The sequence below is a fragment of the Suricata suricatta genome, chromosome 10 (assembly GCF_006229205.1).
Source record: "Suricata suricatta isolate VVHF042 chromosome 10, meerkat_22Aug2017_6uvM2_HiC, whole genome shotgun sequence".
Lineage (NCBI taxonomy): Eukaryota > Metazoa > Chordata > Mammalia > Carnivora > Herpestidae > Suricata > Suricata suricatta.
Genome location: NC_043709.1, coordinates 80,640,948 through 80,665,640, shown reverse-complemented (window position 1 = coordinate 80,665,640; position 24,693 = coordinate 80,640,948). Strand labels below are relative to the sequence as shown.

Here is a 24,693-nt window from a genome sequence, read left to right as displayed (position 1 = left end):
AATATAAACCTGAGATGAGTTATGTAAGTCTTGGTTCCTTCAGTTAATGGGGAATAATAAAACCTCTTCTACTTGGAAAGATTATTAATAATGTGTATTCAGAAAGCAGCATGATGTTTAATAAATGGCAGCTATCTTTTTTTTTCACTATCATTATGGAGTTTATTTTTTTTAAATAACACAATTTATTTTTTTAACATATGCAATTATTTTCCATCATTTACAATACAGTAGTTACAATGACACTCCAAAACAGAAAAGCAAAGTAAAAAATCAAAACCCCAACTTCTATTTCCTGTAACTAATTACAGGAAATAATTATATTTATACAGAAATTAGAAGGTTAAGCTATTTTTATTAAGTTTATTTGAATTTACCTCTATTAAGCAAGTAATATAATAACTCTTTACACTATTATTTGTCCACAATGGTAAACATTTAAAATGTGTCTTTGCTATGTAACATAAAGCTTTTGTGATATAATAAAAGGAAATTTATGGAACTCTTAATTTGCACAGAAAATAATTTAAGATGCACACAATTTAAAAACTAAACAATTACTGAAAACTGGGTTCGTTGACATTTCCCTGCCATCCCATTCTAATCTTTTCTTTAAATAATAAATATATCATTATAATTTGTCCTATTACATATAACTATAAGAGAACTTTTAATTTTTTTAAAGTAGCTTAGAATTATTTATCCTAAAGAATTGTGGATTTGTAATCAGAAATTCCTGAAGTCAATTCTGCAATCCAAGGGCTTTTGCTCACTGCACAGTCTCAATACAACTATCATGCTTCATCCAAAACTTTTTAAAGTATTTCTCCAATGTTGCCAAATTTAATTTTAGGATTTAGATGCCATTAAAAAATAACAAATGTTAAAGTATGTAGGGTAAGGTTTGTTTCATTTGAAGCATCAAGATAAGGACACTTGTTATTCCCAATATCCCCATGTGAGAGCCTGAGTATTTGTATCCTCCCCCAATTCTTACTGAAGCCCCCATCCCCACTGTGATGGTATCTGGAGGTGGGGTCTTTGGGAGGTTATTACAGTCAATCATGGAGTTGGAGTTCCCATGATGAAACTAGTGTCCTCACAAAGGGATGAAGAGACCGGGCTCTCTCTCTATACCATGTGAGGATACAATTAAAATGCCATGAAGCCCCCTCACCAAGAACCAGATCATGCTGGCACCCTGATTTTGGACTTCCCAGCCTCTAGAACTAAGCAATAGATGTTTGTTGTTTAAGCCACCCTGGTCTGTGGTGTTCTGTTACCACAGCCTGAATGGACTCACACATCTCCTCTCTCTTCGGCAATCTCTGCCAGTACTAGAGGTGCCAGAGAATACACATTAGCTCTCTTTTCCAAATATAACTTTCTCCTCTTTTCAAAAAATATATGGGGGCCTCTGGGTGGCTCAGCCGGTTAAGTGCCCAACTCTTGATTTTGGCTCAGGTAATAATGATCTCACGATTCATGGGTTTGAGCCTCACATTGGGCTCTGTGGTGACAGCTAGCTCAGAGCCTGGAGCCTGCTTCAGATTCTGTGTCTCCCTCTCTCTCTGACCCTCCCCTGCTCGCACTATCTCTGTCTCTCAAAAATAAATAAAAATCATAAAAAAAAAGTACCACAGAAAAATCTGTTAGTTATCCCAGTGTAGGTGGCAGGGATTCAGTTAATTATACAAGTCTGGAATTCAGGGAAGGGCGTCGGATGGCAGATGAAATCTTCTGTGTATGGCTGGTATTTATGGTCATGGACTAGATGCGATCCCTTGGAGAGAATATAGACTTAGAAGACAGGCCAGTATTATGCTCTGGTATATCCCGATATTTAGAGATCAGGTAAAGATGGAGGAGCAGTTAGTGAAGTGGCCAGAACCAGTAGTAGGACAGTGTTTGTTTTAAAAGACAAAGGAGAAAAGGAAGGGATTGGACAACTGCGTCAGATGTTGCAGGGAGGAAGGTGAGTACAATGAAAACAAGAGTGTGTAAGGATCTAGCAATAGAGACTGCTGGTGGGCCTGACAAGAGCAGGCTCGGTGGATAGCTGAGCAGAAGCTTGGAGTAACCAGACTGAGAGAGAGCTAGGGAAGTATTGTGAAGAGGTTGCTGTGGCAAAACAGAATTATGGTACAGGAAATCAGGAGAGTCAAGGAAAGGTTTTGGTTATAATTTGGGAGATTATAAAACTTGTTTGTAGGCTGCCTGGAGTGACCCGGTGCAGAGAAAGACACTGGTAGTGTAGAATAGGTGAGAGTTAACTATGAGAACAGAATTCTTAGAAGGGAAGAGAGAGAATAAGTGGAAGGACTGACCTCTGCGAGGACCAGATACATTGATCTCATTTCAAAAAGAGGGAAGGCAGAGAGAATAGGAGACAAAGTGAGTAGCTTAATAAAATGCAGGCATTCCTGTGTGATGGCTTAGTTTTTTTGCAAGTAGGTATGAGCCCGAGTCATTGGCTAAGAGTGGGAAGGGAGAAAGTGTGGGATGTTTGGAAGGCAAGGAAATATAAAGCTATTTCAAAGACTCCAAAGGGTGCTTCATTGGGGAAAGGTAGTAAAAGCCCTTTGGCACTACTGAGGGTATATTTGAGGCTTGGAATCACAAATTTAAAGTGCAACCAGCAAACAATTGTGACATAATCTCCAGTAGGCGCAGGCATAGAGAAGATGGCTAGTAGGCTCACAAAAGGTTGGGGTCTAGCCAGGCAAGTGCAGGAAAAAATGCAGCTAGAGAATTACATATGTTTTCAAGTAAATTATTTTAATAATGGGTCACGAATTGTAAGCTCAGTAAAAGAGAAGCCAAATTAGGAGAGTAGTGAAGATTGAGAAAAAGTAGCAGTTACGAATGTACTGAAGGTTTTAATAAAATTAAGGAATAACTGCAACAAAAGTTCTAGAGTAAGAAAGCTAAAAGAACAGAAGGTAGTGACCATCACACCAAGTTCTCACTTTTAGAGTCTGAATGCTCATATACTATTACTCTGCATTTTACTACAGACTTTTCAGAAGATCAAAGTACCTGCTGAGCCCAGCTTGTTAATAAAGAGTACAATTATGTATGGCTATGATGAAGCCATGTGATTAGGGAGTTGGAAATGTTCTAATTCAACAATGACATGGTAAAACTGTCCACATAACATTAGATCTGAATAGAGCAACACTGCAGCAAAAGGAAAATATCTTGGGCTTGACGTCAAAGCAACCTGAGTTAAGCCCTCGCTGTGACAGGTAGAGGCTATCTATCTTGGGGCATATTTCTTAGCTACTCTGAATCCTGGATTATCCTTTTACACTGGGGTACAGCTACCTCCTTCACAGGGGTTGTACACACATTAAGGAGGATAGCAATATGTAAAATGCCTGGGAAGAATATGTTCTCAGTAAATATTAAGTAGTGTCAAAATAAGGAGCCACATTCCTACAGCTGCATAGCAGTTGTGGATCCACTTTGGAAGCCTGAGTGCTGACTATAGGTGTGGAAGGCATGTGTTAACTGGAAGGGGGAAAAAAAAAAAGAATTCTCCTTACAGGGCTATCATGGGTGAGGGTAAACCTCGGGTTGATTATTGCATTATATATAATAATTTTGATGATAGAAATAAAGGTCTAATTTTGACTACTGATATTTTAGAGGCCACAATACCCGGATTAACATTTTTGAATAAATGCAGAACACTAAACTAGGAGACATGGTAGTGGACTAGATGGTGTGGAGTGGCAGCCCCCTCCAGCCCAGCAAGAGCAGGCCGGTGTTACGGACATCATGTGGCAATTGTAGGGTCATGTTTCCACATGGGTTCTGAAACCATCCTAGTCTTTACATCCCTTTTCATTCCCTCTCATCTCCCATAGCCCTTTCCAGCTGCCCTGGCCTCCGTTTACACTTGAATGCCTTTCCTGTCTTTATACGTGCATGTTTATTTCTACAATCCTGGGATCCTAGTATATATACCTCTTAAACATTTTTCACTTCACCATAAACTGTATTATGTTTTCCTTAAAAATTAAATTTCAATTCATGCAATTTTCATTATCTTAGAATTGTCATCTACATATTTGTGGAAAAATACTGTTCTTTCTTATCAGTGGTGACAACAAATATAACCACTTTCTTTTTTAAATTATTATTCTTCTTCTTCTTACTATAGAAAGAGAGCATGTGTGCTAGCTTGGGAGAGGAGCAGAGAGAATCCCAAGCAGGCTCCACACTGAGTGGGGCTCAATCCTGCCACCCCAGGATCATGACCTGAATGGAAATCAAACGTGGGTGCTCAACTGACTGAGCTACGCAGGCACCCCAAATTATAACCACTTTCTAAAGTGTCAGGTGTTAACGGTATAGCAAGGACATGAGGTAAGCTAGTTAATTACCTGATGGGAAAAATCCAGATTTATTTCCTGTCTAGAGTGATGGGTCTAGTCTCCAGAAATGCCAATGCTACCTGCTCTTGGTGGCTGTTGAATATAGCTTCTCTCAGTCTTTTGCCTGTTACAGTCAGACCTGAAAATCTGGGCACACAAAGTCATAGTAACAGCCCAGTCAGCCATTAGGATGGCTGGCCTAAAGTTCCTGCTATTGGCTTAGTGAGGTGACAGCACAAGGTGGGAATGTGCTCCTACCTTACCAGAGGGGCAGTCACCTTAAAAGTAAATCAGCCCATGAGCACACTCATCTTATGCCCTGCAGGGCTCTAATAAGCTTTCATAGGTTTTATGGGGTCTTATCTGCTTGGTGAACCAGTTTAATCATATAGAAGATTTATTCTTTTTAATTCTACCTTATGAATTAGCCTGCAAGCAAAGGACATTTGGTTGTTATTGTCCTAAGTAGATTGTTTCTCAATTCCATGTTAGGTTAATGAGTGCAGTGGTCATCATAATGATATGTGTGTGTGCTGTGGGGCTATCCTTTATCTTCCTATAATACATGGTACACTTACTTATTTCCTATTTCATTTGATAAATATGTACCAGCACTGTGCTAAGAACCGGGGAATCTTAGAAGGAACTCAGTAACTTCTCTGATAGACTTCATATTCTAGAGCTGCACTGTCCAATATTGCAGGCATTAGCCACATGTAGCTATTTAAATTAAAATTTTAAATTAAAAATTTTTAAATGGAAAACTTTAATTATTAGTCATACCGACCACATTTCAAGTGTTTGATAGCCACATGTAGCTAGTAGCTAGTAGCTAGCATGTTGGACAGCACAGAGAGAGACATTTCTGTCATTGTATAAAGTTCTATTGGACAATGCCAGTGGAGACACAGAGAATATCAAGGCTCTTAACAAATTAATCATGTTACTGTGCCTGTCATATTAGATCCATCCTTCAAAGCATTTTAATGACCCTCCCTGTGGGGTTTTGTAATTATAGAAACAATTCTGTAAGGAAGCTTAAAGAGAGATTTAGGAAGAGGGTAATGATTAGCATGTGCTCACTGTTTAGGCAGTTTGTCTTCAAATACTTTATAGATGTATGCTAGTAAACATTTTTGAACAAAAATACCAATATAGGCATTTATATTTATAAAGTAATTAATATGTACTATTTTCAGCTAATATTTCAAAGCACAGTATATATTTAGAGCTCATTAATGGTAGCTGATATAAACTCACATTTCAAATAATCTTACTGATGGTTTTGAATTTCAGGGGCTAACTTCTTGTCATATCCAATTAAATCATAATTGTTGGAACTTAGCAGTATAGGTGAAAAAGAGGTTTCTCTAGAAGTGTCCATTCTGCAGGTTTCTTGTTCACTTGCATTTGCATATTATCCTCTATTCACCATTTGTTTGAAGGCCTCTCTTTAAGCCACATGTCCATTTTGTTGAGGGTAAGTTTAGTTAATACTAAATAATGTGATTTGTAATTTTAATTAAGTGGGGTCACGTCAGGTGCAACCTTGTACAGCAGGCTCTCATTGAAGAACTGGGGTGTGTACTGCAGTCAACCACGAACCCCCACTTCTCCCCGGCTGTCTCCCACTTGCCTGCCCTAACATGGATCAAGGTGAGAGTGTGATTGTCAATACCTGGTGAATATTAGGAAAGATTATTTCTTTTTTTGTATGTGATTAAATATAAATACTGGCTCTAACATTTTCTTCCCTCACGCCGCTGGACCCTCTCATCTCATGGGGTGCAAAACCTTGCTTTGGAGGCCACTCGTTTAGACCAGAGTGGAATGTTTTCAATCGTGTCCTGTCATACAGGGGTGGTATTCTTTTGGCATTTGCCTTATCTAAAATTATGTTTATGTTTAATTTAACTTACAACTCCTCCAAATCTATATAGCAGCTTAACAAATGTTTATACAGATGCCAATGATTTTTAAACACAAATAAGCTTGCCTGGGATCTAGTATACTTGGGCTACAGATTTGATTATTAGCTTCCCAGCAGCCAGGTAAGCCAGGTAAGCACCCCAGTACAATGACCTCCATTTTACATTAGAGCAAATGTAGGCTTAAGAGAGTTTAAATAAATTTTCTGAGTTTTTCCAGCTAGCAAGTAGCAAACCAAAATATAAATTCAGTTCTTTCTAATCCCAAAGCCATTTTTTTTGGAATAAAGCAAGTTATAACTATATCTAGTTTTAAGTGGGGCTAAAAGGACTTACCCTGTAAATTCTTATAAGGACTAAATTAGATAGTATATTAGTTTCTGAGGGCTGCTCTAATGAGGTACCACAAACTGGGTGGCTCCAAACAACAGCTGACAGTCTTGCAACCTGGAGGCTAGAGGTTCCACATCAAGGTGTCTGCAAGGTTGCCTCCTTCTGAGAGTTCTCAGGGGGAATCTGCTCCACGTGTCTTTTATCTCCTGGTAACAGTCAACAATCCTTGATGTTTTTAGCTTATAGATTCATTCTCTCCAATCTCTGTTTCTGTCTTCACATTGTGTTCTTCCTGGATCTCTTCTCTTCTTATAAGAACACCAGTGATACTGGATTAAGAGCCCAAAGTACTCCAGGATGAACTCATTTTAACTAATGATATCTGTAACAACCCTCTTTCCATCACATTCTGAGGTACTGGGGGTTAGAACTTCAACATATATTTTTTGGAGATCACAATTCAACCCATAGCAGACAGTGAAAAATCCTCTCCAGCATGTCTGGCACATGTTGGGATTTCAATACATATGAGTTTCCTTTGTCCTCCACTAGCTTGAACCTCTTAAGGGCATTCACTTTGTCTTATTCCTCTTTGTGATCTCAGTACCTCACAAACACATATTAGATGTTCATTAATTTTTAATAAATGGTGAACCCAAAACTAGGAGACATGGTGGTGGGCAAGATAGTGCCTCCAGCCCTGCAAGAGTGGGCCAGGTGTTTGTGGACATTATGTGGCAGGTACTGAAACCATTCTAGTTTCTACTTCCCTCTCAGTTCCCTTTTATCTCCCACAGCCCTCTCCCATCGCTCCGGCCTCTCCTCTGCCCCTAATCTGTTGTTTGATTGTTCTGTCTTAGACTCCTCTTGGTTTGTAGCATCTAATCTCCATTTTGGATGATTCTACTTTCCCATTGATGGACTGGCCCCTGGATATTTCTTTACTTGTGATTTTTTTTCAAAGCCCTTTGAAGGGGAAGCTGGGTTGAGAGCAGTAGTGTCTGCCACCAATTAATGTTAACCCGAAGTCCCTGTTTTTTTCATACTTCCTTTGATTATTATAGGAAGAAAAACTGGGTTGAAAATATACAGCCTATCATTTTTCAGAGAAATGCCACCCTGATATACTTATATACTGTAAAACACTGTATACCATAGTACAGACCAGTGTGAGTGAAAAGTTCGAATCTAAGGATAGTCTCTATTCGATTCTATTGCTTTCATTATTTCCAGTTATAAGCCACCACCAAACCTAAGTTAAACAAGGAGTGAGGCAAATCATAAGAGACTCTTGAATACTGAAAACAAACTGAGGGCTGAAGGCAGAGGGGGAAAGAGGAAGGGGGGTGATGGACATGGAGGAGGGCACTTGTGAGGAAGAGCACTGGGTGTTGTATGGAAACCAACTTGGTAATAAACTATTTAAAAAAATAATGTCTTACAATGAAAAGATAAATATTGTTTGTAATTAGCAAAACTAAAATCCACCTTAGCACTGGCTATATTTATATATAAATGGATAGCACTTGCAAATGACTAGAGTATATAGGTAAACTTATATACTGTTATAATTTTCATGCACCACACTTGCCTAAGAAATTTATATTCTATAGTAGAACGAATGAAATTCTTAGTTTGTGAAACTCCAAATGAAAAGAATTATTGAATTACTCATTTTCATTTAAAAAAATGTGAATGAATTCAAAATTCAGTTGGAAAAAAATTCTCTCTATAGAAAACCAACTATGTAGAGTGACGGCTTTCCAAGTTAAATCTGTTCTCTTCTATATTATGTTGCCATGAACTGGGTAAAATCGGTTTTTAAACCTTTGAAAGTTCTTTCATAAATGTGTATGTGCCCCTCTCTTTCTCACAGAATCAAGTCTCTCATAAACTAGGTGCTTATTCTAGTTTGGTCACAGTTTGCAAGGAGAAACAGACCTTGGCAAGTCACTTGGTCTCTTGTGGGCCTCTCTTTGCTTATCTGTCTAGTAAGGGCAATGGAATACATGACTTTCAGGTGCCTTCCGCCTCTAAAGTCTCGGATTCATGAACACAGAAATAGTTTTAAACTATGTTATTCATCTTTCTACAGAAACTTATTTAAGCAATATGAAGCTTACACATTTTTAATTGGCCAAGAAATCAAGTATGTATTAAAAAATAAAATATAATCCAATCCAGAAATCTACCTCTACAAATAATAATTATTACAGAGAAACAGGCTGGGCATGGACCTCTGGTAAGGTTTCTACATGGTGCATTTATAAATCATATAATGATTTCTTAACTAAATGAGGTCCTTCAGGTTATGCTGTAGTTTTCAATATTATGAGAGCAAAGGACATATTCAGTGAATTTCCACGGTTGATTCTGTTCAAATCATTTTGCATATACAGCAAGCCGAATCTATTTAAAGACAAAAATCCATTCACCAAAGTCACCTTCACAAATTTTAGCAAATGTGTAACTTAAAGCAATGCTTACGGTATACTAGATTGATGAGATTTTTTTTTAAAAAAGACACCTTGAAATTGCATTTAATTTTGAACTAAATATAAATTTAAAAGGCAATATATGAGACTGAGCATATTTTTCCATGCTGATTGCATCAAGTGTTTTAAACAAAGCAGCAAGGGGGTCATTAACCCCTGAAGGAGCAATTAGGTAAAAGTGCTGTAGTTTACTAAATGTGTAACATATGATGTTTCTGGAAGGGTTTCAGTTTATGCAAAAGAGATCAAAGTAATAAATTTTTCTTAAAGGAACACTAACACAATTCAATACACTATCTATCTATCTATCTATCTGTCTATCTATCTATCTACCTATCTATCTTTTATCTTTGTATCATCCGTATCTAAAGTTTCTTTCCTATAGGATGCTATATTGGGTAATATTAAGATTAAACCATGCTTCAGAAATATATTTTTTAGTGCTGATACAAATAAAAGTTTATATAATTTTCAAATTCTGTGGCTTGAATTCTTTGTGTCTTTTTTTTATACAGCAGGTTTTTCAATGCAATAGTTCTAGCATATTAAACTCTTTATACATGTGAAAACACTATTATCTGATGAGCATAGACAATACTTCAAAGTTACTAGTAATCCTACCAAGCCAGAAGAACAGCATTCCAGACTCTGAAAATGTCCTTTTGGAGGGACTTAAAAGTCTCTGCAAGCAACTAAGAATTAAGAAGATGACATATAGTGAGAAAACTGATGGTGAAACCACTCATTTTAGTATATTGACTTTGAAAAGGAGATAATTAGAAATTAATAAAACAATAGGTAAAAAATATTTTTCAGAATAGGATGTGCACACTATGCGCTTATTAAAGGCAGAGCAGAAGTACCTGGGGAGAGGAGACAGCACACATGCTAAGTAGAGAGCAGAGTATGAGGAAACCAGTGGTAGGAGAACTGAGGCAACAGGTCAGCACAGCAGGCAAAATGGCCTTGGAGATGGGTCTCCCCTTCCTTTGCGAGAAAATATGGAAAGGAGAGAAAGAAAGAATAAAGAATAGATATGTTGAGCCACAACATAGAGGTACTGTACAGAAATTTGGGCATGACAAGCACCGAGACAGAGATGGTAGTCCTCACTGTACAGATGCCTTTACACAATGTATCCACTCATTCTCTGCCTAGAGAGGTAATTCATTTATTTATATGCCTCTGCTAATAAATGCCAAATACAGCTTGTTAGGCCCCAAATCCATGTTCAGTTCACACTTCACTGCCCTGTCTTCCAAAGGAAAAGGCTGAGGAGTCTGTGTAGACATACCGTGAGGGCAGAAAAAGAAACAGAAGATAAGATTGGCAGTGACTTACTTTTACCCCAGCATTAAGAAAGGATATAGAGCTGGAAGTTTAAGAAGATAGGACTTTTTATCTGTGATACATAAATTAGTCTCTAATGCAGCTTCTCCTTAATCTAGCTCTTACTGACTAACTGTGATTGAATAGAATTTTGAAATCCTGTTGATTTGAGTATACTTTGTCTTTATGTCTGCATAATTTTCAATTAGGAATAATTTTAACACTGCTTGTCTGTGCCTCCATCTCCGTCAGCAGTTAAAAAATGCACCAAAAAACTTTGAACACTTTGTTGATATTTTTTATAAGTAATTCCATTTTAAATCCATCAACTATCACCCAATTTGTTTGCCTTTGTTCATTTTCATTGAGTTTCTTAAAGAGTGTGCAACTTAGGGGCACCTGTGTGGCTCAGTCAGCTAAGTGTCTGACTCTGACTCAGGTCATGATCTCACATATGTTATTTTCAGCTTGGTCCCTATTTCGGATCCTCTGTCTCCTTCTCTCTCTGCCCCCCCCTCAAAAATAAACATTAAAAAAAAAAAGAGTATACAACTTACAGTGAGGCACTCTACAATTTGGCAATTCTAATTAAATCAGTGGCAACAAATATTTATTAAGCATTGATGTTCTGTATGCAGTTCAGGCAGATTGATTTGATTATGTGAAAATGATGGAGTACATACCCCAGGATGCTGATTGGCAAGTGAAATTATCACTCAGAACAATAATGGCCTGAAAGGACCTTCGATCCTGCCAAGACAGAACTAGCTAAAGCAGAGGCTTAGCTAGGAGGCTCTGGACCAGGGCACCAGCCAAGTGGGCGAGGCCTGGCAAGCACTACAGCCTGCTAGTGGCAGCATGAAGTCTGGATGGTACATCAGGGAACAGCACTGACAAGCAGAAGAAAAGGATGTGTGTTCCTGTCCCACACACAGATGCATGGACATGTGCCGGGACCTCAGGGGCAAATGCCAATATACGAGGAGAGGAAAACTGGATACAGCTATAGCTCTGGCCTCCCAGAAAGTAGCCAATAGCCCATATGTGTAGCCAAAGGTAGAGTTTGGCCATATTAAGTTCTAGTCCAGCCTAGACAGCTACCCCCAGAAGCACCAAAGCAATGAGAATCCAGACTATCAGGAGTAGGAACCTATGAAGTCAGGTGAAAAGCAGCATTGAGGGGCGCCTGGGTGCCTCAGCCGGTAGAGCATCCGGCTTCGGCTCAGGTCATGATCTCCCGTTTATGGGTTCGAGCCCCGTGTCGGGCTCTGTGCTGACAGCTAGCTCAGAGCCTGTCTTCGGATTCTGCGTCTCCCTCTCTCTCTGCCCCTCCTCTGCTCATGCTGTCTCTCTGTCTCTCTCTCTCAAACATAAATAAAATATTAAATTAAAAAAAAAAAAGAAAAGCAACACTGTGAGGCCAAGGGATCCGTCTGAAGACAGACAATACAACATGGCTCAGTACAAGTGAGACAGGGTGGCAAGGCCCAGCTCACCAGCTGAGCTAGAGTGTAAGGAAGGACTTCAGGGCACTGACACACAAGTTCAACAAAAGTCCACGGCATAAGCACAGTGTATAGAAGGGGCCACTACGGCACAGGTCGTATAGAGACCATTCCCAATTTCTAGATCTTTGTCTGTATCTACAAGACTAATTCCAGACCTCACCTGCTTAGGTCGGGGTGGAAGGAGGAAGAAAGGGAGAAGACTTCGCAGCTTCTCTCTGTCCTGATTTGACTGGCCTTGGTACAAGGCCAGACTGAACCTTAAAAGGGGAAATGCTTCCATGAGTACAAAGGAGGGGTGCTGTGGAATGTGGGGCAGATGGAAGGCAAATAGCTTCTGCCTCATTTCATGCTTCCTGTTAGGTGTAAGTCAGCAAGGACAACAGCCTGCAGGCAGGGCCTGGCCAGGACTGGGACACCCACAGAGCTACTGATACCTGGGAGTGTGAAAGCTTCCTTAGCTCCAGGGCCTGCGCAGATGTGGGGGAGGTCATGCCAGGTCAGTGACCATGGCACCTGGGCTGAGATCACCTTTCACGGTGACCCTCTGGAGCCTGGGGTCACAGAACCCAATCAGGGTGGAACATTAAAGGTCCTGGTTTGATGGTCAGGAAGTGGCCCCTGAAGCACGCTAAGCAGGATGGGCCTGTGTTCCTCATCCCAACGCTTCCTGGGGACTCGCTAAGCACTGGTTCCTCAGTCCGTCTCTCTACCTGATTGTTGCTGGAAGCTACCTCCAAATGTTTTAGTTTATTTATATTTTATCCCTAAGAAAGCTTTGTGATAAGCAATAAAAATTAAATGTTACATATTTTTAAATTAAATATTTTCTGAGTGCCTACTGTGCTCATCCACCTTCACTGTGCTCTCAATGAAAAGATGAATCTTGACCTGCTTACTTCCATACATTTGCAATCAATAACATTTGAATGCCTATATAATCCCTCTTTTTGCCCATTATATCTCTGTTCCCCACATGGAACATGCTTCTGTAGAGAGTTAAAAAAATTAACCATTTTTACCAGCCTGACAAAAAAAAAATCAGCCTACAGAGTTTTGGAGCTTTACTAAGCAAATTCCTATTTTCAGAAATCTCTTTGCTTTTATTTGACACACAGACCCAAGAATGCCTGGATTTGGAAAGGAAATCCACGCTGGTCCATACAGCAATTTCTGGAGAACCTCTCTGTTTTCTGGGAAATCTCAATGGGAGATTGCCCACTTAGATTCAAGAGTCCCTCAGAGGTGGACGGACAAGGGTATTGATGTTGTATTTCAAATCCTTTCTTGGAGAAGCTGCTGGTACCACAGGCATAAAGTTTTTCTAACTGCTCTCTTTTTCTCCCCTAGCCTCCACTACAGACTTGCACACACACACATACGCGCGCGCACACACACACACACACGAACAAGAGCAATATTTTTTGCTCAAATGTAAGGCCACAATGACTCTGCCACTTATATCTAATCAAATAGAATCATGGGCAAGGATGTAAGAAAACAAGAAATGACACAGTATGTCAAGATGACCTGACCAAAATAATATAAACTGATAAAGTACTGAAGGCAGACAAGTATTTTAAATGTCAAAGTAGAACCTTGCTCATGTAAGGACTAAATGGCAGCTAAAAGAAACAGCTGAGACTTGGTCTGGATTGTGGAATGTGAACAAACAAACAAGAAAGGCAAATGAGCCCATATCCAGGCTTGGCTGAAAATTAAAGAAAACAAAAAGAACTTGAAAGAGGCAGATCAATGCCATAAACCTGTAGGAAGCACAGGACATTACTAACATGTTGCAAATTATAATTTACATCATCTCCTCAGTCTGTGCACTTCAAAATAAATTAATTAGTGTAGAAAGGAAAGGGAGAATGTGGTAATTCCGCAATTTAATAAAAATTATCACATTCTGCAATTTAATAACAGTATAAAATCTAAAAAATTACAATCTTATTAACTTATTAGCATTTTGGCTTCAATTTTTCAGAATTTAGAATGCGAACAGAAGTAACCCTTCAGAGGGGACGAGGCAGAGTAAGCTCTGCCACTAATTAACTAACTGCCAGGATCCTCCAAAGGACCACAGCGGCCTGCCTCGCACAGGTCAGACCGTCCGAAGAAATGGGCTGAAACACGGTGTCTCACCACCCAGAACTAATGCTAATGATGCTCCCATTGCCAGTTCTCTGAATTAGAAAGGACTGAAAATGCCCCAATGTGAAGAGTACTAATGGGAGTATGTGGAGGATGGAGAATGGAAAAAAGAGAGCTGAACGCAGGGCCCAGGTCCAACATTAGCTTTTTGCTAATGTTTCATCAGCTATACGTCTCACTATGTCAACGCCTCACCTTGATGGAATTCTCAAGGGCACCTGACATGCATGATTCGGTCAACTGGGAGAGCAAGATCAAGACAAGCTTGACAGGATATGACCCTGGAAGACTGAAGATTATAAACCACTTAAAACAAAAACAACGCCACCCCCTCACCCCCGTGCCCAAAACCTAACCAAACACAAAATCTTTAGAGGAAGAGGGTAGTTTGTAACCTTTAGAAATCTGCCTGTAATGTTCTAGAATTCAAGATCTCCCAAAAGTTCTGTGTAAACATCTTGTTTGCTCAACCCTATTATTGTAAAAACACACATTTCTTTGTTGTTGTACATAGTATTTTTGAAGTACCTTAGAATCATTTGCAGAATATAATCTTCAATCCAGGCAAAGAAAGCAAACAGTTCAATTGTAATCCACACCAAATGTTGACAATCAGAAAAGCAGTTAAGTACGCTTTACTATATCACTGCAGTTGCTTTATGGTAACATAAAAATATAATGCCTACATGTCGTCCAGCAAAGTTGCCAAGTCAGTGCCAGGCTCATTATGAGACAATAAAGAAGAAATACAACCTGATAAAAATACAGGGCTTGTCGTACAGGGCGGCGCAGTGTTCCTGCAGCTCAGTCACTTGCGGCCCCTGCCACTTAACAGGGGAGGAGGGCGTGCTGGTCTTTCCTGGTGGGCCCTTTCCAGATTCTCTTCATCCCATGGCAGGACCTCTGCTTTGTGGGCTTCTTAGCAGAATGTACATTCTAAACCTTTAAGATTTCCTTAGTTGGAAGGAATGGCTCTGCCATTCACCCATCTGTTCAAATTCTTTCCAAATCCATTTATATTTTCTTCCATTATGACCTTCTAAAGCCATAAATTCAATAAAAGAACTTGTTATATGAAACTGTAAGCCAGAAACTGTTAAGTCTTCTTTTCTCTGTAAAAAACTACATTTAAATATCCTAAAGGCATTTTTGTTTTTTGAGCAATTAAGCATATTTGGAAACCTAGAGAATTTACTCAAGAGAGGTGCTAAAAGAATTGAGGGTCTAAAATTTGGGGCCTCCATTAGCCATATGAAAGGCCTGCACTATTTTAAGCTGTAGCACTGAGTTATTGTCTCACTATTCCTAGCAATGAATCCCAGTTCTTGGCAAATAGAGGCTCATATTCAGTCTATAGCATGCTCACATATAATCTATGTCTATCAGGCCTAGTTACAGGTAAATTAAATGTTGGGATTTTCTTTAAGTTTTCAGCATTTTCCTCTTCTCTCAAAACTTTTCCTATTACATTATCTTAATATGCTTTATATTTTTTCATAGCAGCTATTTCTATCCAACATTATGTATAGCTTTACCTCTTTGGTTTTGGCCTGTCTCCCAGAAGAACGTGAGTCCACGGTGGTAGTAATTTTGTCCATTTGTTCAAACACTGCGTCAGGAGCTGGAACAGTACCTGGTATATAGTATGGACTAATTAAGCATTTGTTGATTGGTGAGGGAATGAGTTTTCACTCACACGTTATCTCCCACCTAGCATTTTCCCCCAGAGAGAGGACAACAAGGCCAAGTGAAGGGACCAGAATCCAGTCAGGTCAACCAACAGGTGACAGCCCAGCCACTAGCAGGTCACAGATGGCACACTCCGTGCCCCGAGGCTCAGCTTACTTTCTCAGTGTTTCCCTGCCAAACTTGCTTTTGCAATGTAACTCATATTACTGCACTTGTTTTCCCAACCATACAAAAGCACAAAGGAACTGATCTTTTAAAATTTAAAATAAAAATAATAATAAAAATTAAAGTGTTCTACTTCCTCGTGTTTAGTAATCAAACAGGCTAGAGAAACTCTAGTCTTCATACTGACAATCTGTTGCCATAGTAACAATAACAAGCTTGAATTTTTAGGGAAGGCAAAAGAAAAAAACAAAAACAGAAACAAAAAAACCCACAACATTTCCAGTTGATCTATTGAGGGAACGGTCTCTTGTTTTTTATGTTTGTATTTATTTTGTGCATAAAACAAGGACTCTCTTATTCTTAAAAATCTTAGTGGCCAATCATTATAGTTGCCCTGATGTGTAATTTTCCCACAAAGACTTGTTTTAGAGAAGATACTTTTTATCAGCTAGTAGAAGATAGCATCACCTTCACTCTATGGTTCCTTTAAGAAGAGAGGTAATCAGCTTTGTCTCCATTATACAGATGAGTAAAGAGAAGTATCATATTATGGGTGTCTCAGCCCAAAGTGAAAATGATGGACTCAAACGATGAGAACTGTAATTAAAGCAGATCCAATTAGAATTTGAAAATGATTTGTAAAGCTCTGCAGATGCGGTTCTTTTCTCTTTTTCCATTTGGTTTGGTTTTCTCCTGACTCCATAAAGTAGAGAGATTCAACACAGATGCCTATTAGTGAGATAAGTAACAAATGGAAAGAATGGACGTGATTGAAGATGGGGTAAGCATTCATAAATGTTTGGGGCAAATTGGATTGTTTTAGATTAAATGCTGTTTTGGGAACCTATATATAAAGCTTCTGGGGAGAGACATTTTCTGGAACTTATTTTGTACTTTATGATGCAGGCAGACTGGGGTGCCTGGGTGGTTGACTGTCCAACTCTTGATTTCGGCTCAGGCCATGATGCCAGGGTCATGGGATCGAGCTCTGCACTGGGCTCTGCACTGAGCGTAGAGCCTGCTTGAGATTCTCCGTCTCTGTCTCTCTCTTCCCCTTTCCAAACCCCTTTCCCTTGCTTGTACCCTCTCTCTCTAAAAATATAAATAAATAAATAAATAAATAAATAAATAAATAAATAAAACAAATAAAAAAGATGCAGGCAAATTCATATATTTTTTTCAATATATGTATAAGTAGTACATGGCAAAAAAGAATACTAAATTACTGCTGTAGTGAATAAACTTGAGTGACAATGGCCTTTATGTCATAACCTATTTTTTTTTCAAAAATTCTGCCTTTCCTGATATACGTTACACTTTTTGAGGGTATGGATCATACCTTCTTTATCTGCACCCAATAGTCAAGAAATATATCATCAATTTTTCTAAAAGATGTAAAAGTAAACAGTTTTAGTTTCCTCAAAAAAATGTTTATTGATAAATAATTATTTCTACTCTAAAAACAATGCACATATATTTTAGAGAAATGGAAAATAATAAAAAGTACAATAGAAATTTATTTTCTAACTTGGAAATAACTTAAACTAATAACATTTAGTAAATTTAATTTACCTCCTTTTTTTCATGGTGGATATAAAATATGCTCTTTAAAAAAAACCAGAACCACAATTGCCATTCTGCTTTATATTCAGCTTCTTTCATTTGACACAAGTTTATCATTTTCCACTTATGTAGAGTTAGTGCAACATAAAAGCAAGGAATGAAAATAGAACACCTTATATTTTAAATCAGAATAAATCACAAACATGTGCAATGTTCCTTCTAAAATGTATTTTAAAAACCACTCAGCTCTATGAACTTCTAATACAATAAACAGAACTGCCTGAAGCGCTGCTCTTAAGTACAGAAAGAAGATGATCATTAGGTCTCAGTGCACATTTCTAGAGTTCTTTCCCCTATTCTCTCCATCCAACTGCAGCTTGGCCTTCTGTCAAGGAGGCCCCCGTCCAAGGAAATGGCACAGAGCGGCTCCAGCCCATCCCATCACTTCCTGTCAGGGATCCACACATTCAGCTACCTGCTGTAGCCCCCATACTAGGCTGACTCCCTGCCTCTTTGAGCCCTACTTTTCAGCATATCCCAGGTCAGAGCCCCCATCAGCCACTCCTGCTACTATCGCACTATAGCTGCTTCTTCACGGAATTAGTTTTCAAGAGTCATTTCATTTTGTGCTTTCTTTTTGTTGGTTTCTTTATTTCACTTGGAAAGCAAAAGTTTTGACACCCTTAAAGTAATGAAATGACTGAATCATTCCTTATGAGCTATGAAAAAACATCTTCATTGAATTATTTTGTTTCCAAAAGAAACACTAACTTTAAGTTTCCCAGTAAATCTGCAATTTAAAAAAATCAGATAGAAGTCTGTGGCTTAAAAATAAAAAGAAGAATGGATAAAGAAGATGTGATATATATATTTATATTATGTATACACAGATGTATTATATAAAGAGAGTTATACATACACACATACAATGGAATACCACTCAGCCATCAAAAAGAATGAATCTTGCCACTTACCATGACGTGGATGGAGCTAGAATGTATTGTGCTAAGCACAATAAGACAGTCAGAGAAAGACAAATACCATATGATTTCACTTAGATGAGGAATTTAAGAAACAAAGCAGATGAACGTATGGGAAGGGTGGGGGAAGAGAACAGAGAAACAAACCACAAGAAACTCTTAATGACAGAGAACAAACTGGGTTGACAGAAGGAGATGGGGGGATGGGCTAGATGGGTGATGGGTATTAAGGAGAGCACTTGTTGTGATGAGCACTGGATGCTGTATGTAAATAATGAATCACTGAATTCACTCCTGAAATCAATATTGCACTGTATGTTAACTAAAATTTAAATAATTAAATAAATAAGCTGTTTGTTTTTTCTTAGCACAAATTTCATATGAATTTAGCATATGAAACAGAAAGTGAAACATTTGATCTTTAAAAAAATTTTTTTTAATTTTATTTATTTGAACAGAGGCAGAGACAGCATGAGTGGGGAACGGGCAGAGAGAGAGGGAGAGAGAGAATCCCAAGCAGGCTCCACCTGAGGCAGAGGCCTCATGGCGCTCCATCCTATGAGGTGAGATCATGACCTGAGCCAAAATCAAGAGTCAGATGCTTAACCAACTGAGCCACCCAGGCGCCCTGGAACATTTGATATTATTGTAGGGTGGCCAACTACCCAGTTTTGCTTGGAACTACTCCAGGTTAATGGTAGTTTCAGTGACATGGAAACTCCCTTGTCCTAGGGGAGCTCCTCAATCCCAGACAAGCCAGGATGGCTGTTCACCGCATGTATTTTTCAGTAGGATAACCAGGCTACTCATGTTTATGATGTTGGTGGTATTTTCTAGGGAATGAACAGTACTTTAGACAAATCAAACTTTTACCCACTTTATGGTCTAATTTCAGTCAAATGTAACTGTAAGCTATCGAGGTCATTCTGGGAGATATTTTTGGCCCTGTACATTTCTTACAAGAATATGTGATCTGGAAAATGTTTAATTTCCTAGTCATATATTTTGTTTAGTTTTGTTTAATGTTTGTTTATTTTTGAGAGAGAGAATGAGCAGGGGAAGAGCAGAGAAAGAGAATCCCAAGCAGGCTCCACACTCAGCATGGAGCCTGACACAGGGCTCGATATCAGGAACCATGAGATCCTGACCTGAGCTGAAATCAAGAGCCAGACACTGAGCCCATTGAGCCACCCCAGTGCCCACTAAAGTACATACACTGATGCACGCATAAAACAGCAATTCGATAAAATTGTAAAGGCTTCATTTTCCACTGCCATTTTGTTTCTGGCTACTGTTAGTTCTGAATTGAGCCAAAGCCCAGACAATTCCAAACTTTGTCTTTCAGATGTGGGGTTTTTGTTTTTTTTTTACCCAAAATCTTTAGCACTGTGGTCTCTACTAAAGCTAACATTTTCCTGTAGTTTTCGAGAGCTGTTTCTCTCAATAAAAGACACCCCTGAGAGGCCTGAGAAAGTGTACCATGTTAGTAACTAAAGTACACCTGCCATCTTTCTGCCAATCAGTGGAGAATCACTATCCTTAGAAGGTCCTCTCTGTCTCTCTTGCTCTCTCTCACTTAAAAAAAATGGCGGGGGCACCTGAGTGGCTTAGTCGGTTAAGCATGGGAGGGGCAGAGAGAGGGGGAGATGAAGGAAACTCCAAGGTTCTGAGCTATCAGCACAGAGCCCAACACAGAGCTCGAACTCATGGACTGTGAGATCATGACTTGAGCCGATGTCTGACGCTTACCGACTAAGCCACTCAGGTGCCCCTCTCTCTCACTTTTTTAAAGACTTTGCTAGCAATCTGACCTCAAACTGACCTTACCTCAATGCTCTTTCGCATATGCTAACATAGTGCAATATGGTGACTGCCTCTTTAATTCATTATGGAGTTCAAGACTGAAAGCCATGTAATTGTCAACATCTTGATGCACAAGTCATATTTTGTTAATATGAAAATTCATTACTTACTGTTCCTGCACAGGGCACAGAAAGATTTTATAACAGCTGAGGGAGAAAAATTGTATGATTTAAGAAAAAATAAAAATATACTGATATTTCCTTTTCACTTTGTACTAGTCTATAAAGTTGAACCCAAGAAACTCCAGTGCTGATGTCATTACTTGAGCATCTGAGCATCTGGAAAATGGAAGCTCATTGTTTTTGGCAAATTTTGCCTATATGTTATAACATATGGCAGTTTCATATCTCAGAATTTAATTTCATTGTGGATTGAGAGGCACTGTCACATTTTTTATCCTGATAAAAATATCAAGGCCATTTTTTAACACACTAAATATAGTTTTGAATTTAAAGACCTCAGTTTGAATGGTGACTAACATAATTACCAAGGGACAATATTTTATTTTTAGAAAATATTTCAAGAACTGTATTATCACTCAAAGACATTTTGTGATTTGTTTTATGCCTCAGATTAAAGAGCCACAATTTTGATGCTTGATAGAAGATAAATGGGATGTTATTCTGAAATGCCAATTTTAAAAAGAGTTCTCAGAGATGCATTATAAATAACTAGATTCCCTAAAAATTTATCAGTTTATAAATATTATGTGAGGATTATGCTGGCTCCATATGGCTCTTTGAGAGTTTTCTCTGGAGTGTTAGTGGAAAATGCATAAAGAATTATGCATTATATCAAGTTGTAAGTAAAAAGGCAGTGTGGCCCCATATTTCCTCATCTGGACTCTCTAATCTAGATATGTATATAACGTCAGCTCTGCCACTGACTACTGGGCTACTTTGGAGAAGTTACCAATCTGTTGAAGCCTTGCTTTTCTCATCTGTATAATGAGGAAGGTCTTAATTAAATGACATACAAACAGCATTTGACACAATGTCTGGCATGTCTCAAGCACTTAATAAACCATAGCCGCTATTGGTAGTTTCATTAATCACCAGAGATCCTGGGATGCACAATGGAAACAATATTCCTTTTTTTTAAGTTTTTATTTATTTATTTTGAGAGGGAAACAGCATGCATGTACAAGCAAGGGAGAAGCAGAGAGAGAATCCCAAGCAAGTTCAGTGCTCCAAGCACAGAGCCCACCGTGGGGCTTGATCCCATGAACCATGAAATCATGACCTGAGCTGAGATCAAGAGTTGGATGCCCAACTGACTAAGCGACCCCAGCACTCCTGGAAATTATATTCTTAAAGCCATCTCATGCTGCTTTCTCTTGATAAAATGCCCTCCCCAAACGATGACAGCTGACAGCCCAACCAGACTTCCAGGTACATCCTGAATGTCATTTTCTCCAAGAACCCTTCTCCTCAACATTTACCCTCTTACATGCCCAAAATACATCATTTACCTAAAATAAAATGCCAAAATACACAAAAGAACTAGTAAGAGTTCTTTGTGTTCTAACCTCTTTAGGGTAAGTGTTCATACCTCTGTTTTACTCATATTAGCATTCCCCATCCTTTTAGCTCCTAATGTCAAATAGGAGAGAAAAATGGATTAACGTGGACAACCAAAATTCCAAGCAGCATACGACTTATGCAGTGAAAGGAGTGTAAACAAACTGCTAATGTTCAGAAGAGGGAGGAGTGTGTGATAACATAATAACATAATTTGTCTGGAAGGAAGTAGCTTTTAAGTGGTCCAAAAGGCTCAAGAGGAATTCAAAGGAGTAAAAAGGAGTGAAGCAAGTTCATGAAGAAACAAGTGAACCAAGAAGAATAAGTCAGTATGATTGGAGCAGGCTGAGTGTGTGACTGGTGGGAGATAATTCCAGAAAGGGAGAAGCCTCATGACTATGGAGAACACTATGCAATAGGCAACTGACACTGGATTTTCTCCAGGGGGAGTTGCCAAAGCTGTGAAAGGAGAAAGTGACACAGAGAAGAAACACCACTGCTTCCACCACGACCTTTCAGTTCTGGACTCCTCAACACTCAGATAACTCTGCTTATTATCTCCAAACTATCTGTCCCATCTCTCTCTCTTCAAGATAGCCAAACATGCCACATACTAAGTCTTGAAAGTGTGTAAAGCTAGCAGTCAACTACAGCTCTGGTCTCTTCAATAGAGAGTAAGTTTCAGCCCTTCTGGTTAAGAGCATGGGTTTGGGAGGCAAAAGTCCTAAATTCAAATCTTAGTTCTGCCAGTTACTAAAGAGTGATCTCAAGAAATCACTTAACCACTCAAAGTCATAGTTTCCTTACCTCTCAAATTAAGTAGTCATCATACTAACTCATGGGGGCATTATGAAGATTTCTTTTTCTTATTGTTTATTTATCTTTGAGAGCGAGAAAGAGCAAAAGTGAGCAGGCTGGGGAAGGGCAAAGAGAGAGAGAGACACACAGACTCCAAAGCAAGCTCCAGGCTCTGAGCTGTCAGCACCAAGATAGCCTGACACAGGGCTTGAACTCATGAACCACGAGATCATACCTGAGCCAAAGTCAGACGCTTAACTGACTGAGTCACCCAGGCGGGGGACACTGTGAAACTTAAATGCCACACATGTAAAGTATTTAGCAGGGACCATGAAAACTGCTCCTGACACTATGACTCTTCACAGTGACTCCAACTCATCTCCCCAGTTCTTTAAACTCCTTATTTTCTTTGGCCTCCAACTTTTAACACGGTTTCTTCTTCTCCCATATGATCAGCAATCTGACTGGGCTCCCTTCTCTATTATCAGGGACAGCTCAAGAAAGGTTGATCCCCTCAAAGGACTCAGGTCTGAAAAGTGTATAGGAAAGGAACTACTTACAAAGATATGAACTCAGTTAAGAAACCAAAGATGGTGGAGCACCAATGAAAGGGAAATCATGATCAATGTTAGGTTTAAAATGCAAGAAGGACAGAAACATCACTGGAGCTAGAAGGCAGCTAGAGCTGTGGTCTGAGAGGAGAGCCACCCCCCCAGAACAGCAGTAAGAAAAGGAAGGAGCAGTGTGTGCACAAATGAATCATCCACCCTCTTTGTCCTCCTTCCCTCCAATCTCTTGCCAGTGACTCCCATTGGCTGAACCCAAATGGAAGCAAAATAATAACAGAGCCAGGTGATGGATGCAGTCAACGGAGGTCAGTTTTATGGGGGAAAAAGCAGGGCAGAGGAGGTGAGAGAACAGATGGTAGAGTTGGGCTGAAGCAAAATGCACTGTTGTTTTTTGTATACGTGGGAAAAATATGGGAAGGAACAGAAACATCTCAATGGAAAAATCTCAGTGCCCCCATGATAGATGAATGAAATGAAACTCAGAAGTAGTAAATTGCCAAAGTTTCCACCTAGAAAAAGGAACCAGATTCAGATCCTTAAATATGCTATTTCCCATTATGCTGCATGGCTCTGCTCAGAGTGAAGCTGAAATTATCTTGGTCTCACCTAAATAATTTCTGCCCTGAGATAAACCAAGGGTAGGAAGTCATATCTTGTTTGTTGACCCTACTTTAGCCCCCTACTCACCTGGTCTAAATTCATTCATTGTGGTTTTCTGATCATTTCTCAGAAAGGGGTTCTTAAAGATTAATTTTGAAAGATGACAATAACCAAACTGGATCCTCTCTCTAAAAGAGGAAGATTATATCTAAAATATAAAGGCATCTGAAAGGGAGGGCAGGCAGGAGGGTAAGAAAGAGGGAGGGAGGAAAGATGGAAGGAGAAAGGGAAAAGGAGGGGAGAGGAAGGGAAAGGAACAGAGAATGGGAGAGTTAGGGACAGAAGTTTTGTAAAATCAGTTTGAGGAGTATTATTTGTAACAGCTAAAACCTGGAGACTAACCAACTACATATCAACAACAGCAGAATAGAAAAACAAATTGTGGAATAGCTATGTAATAGAATATTTTTGCACACCACAAAAGGAATGAAACTCCTAGATCTAATATTAAGAGGAAGAAGTCTGATTCCATCATAAGATCTCAGAAGCAGGTGAAATAACTTATGGTGTTAGAAAATAGGATTGTGGTTATTTAGGGTCTGGGAAATGACTGGAAAAGGGGTTCCTGTGTTAATAGTTTTTTTTAATTTTTGTCTATTTGTTTTTGTTTGTTTAATCTGGGTGGTGGTTGTTCAGGTGTGTTCACTTTGTGAAAATTTGTTCTTCTTGATCCTTATGAGTTTTGCCCTTCGCTATATGCACAGACAGGCAGTTGAGGTAACTAGCTGTGTTAGTTTGCTGCAGGAAAAAAAATCAA

General features: G+C 39.0%; 1 protein-coding gene across 1 annotated transcript in view; it reads right to left on the bottom strand.

The window, feature by feature from the left end:
* The window catches only part of LMNTD1 (lamin tail domain containing 1), a 147,658-nt gene that overhangs the window by 111,646 nt on the left and 11,319 nt on the right, over positions 1-24,693 (bottom strand). Inside the window, exons 3-4 of the mRNA XM_029955825.1 lie at positions 16,452-16,580; positions 15,665-15,762 (exon numbers count right to left, since the gene is read on the bottom strand). Coding sequence (XP_029811685.1) covers positions 15,665-15,727 — 63 coding nt within the window. The 5' untranslated portion in view covers positions 15,728-15,762; positions 16,452-16,580. The remainder of the gene's footprint in view (positions 1-15,664; positions 15,763-16,451; positions 16,581-24,693) is intronic.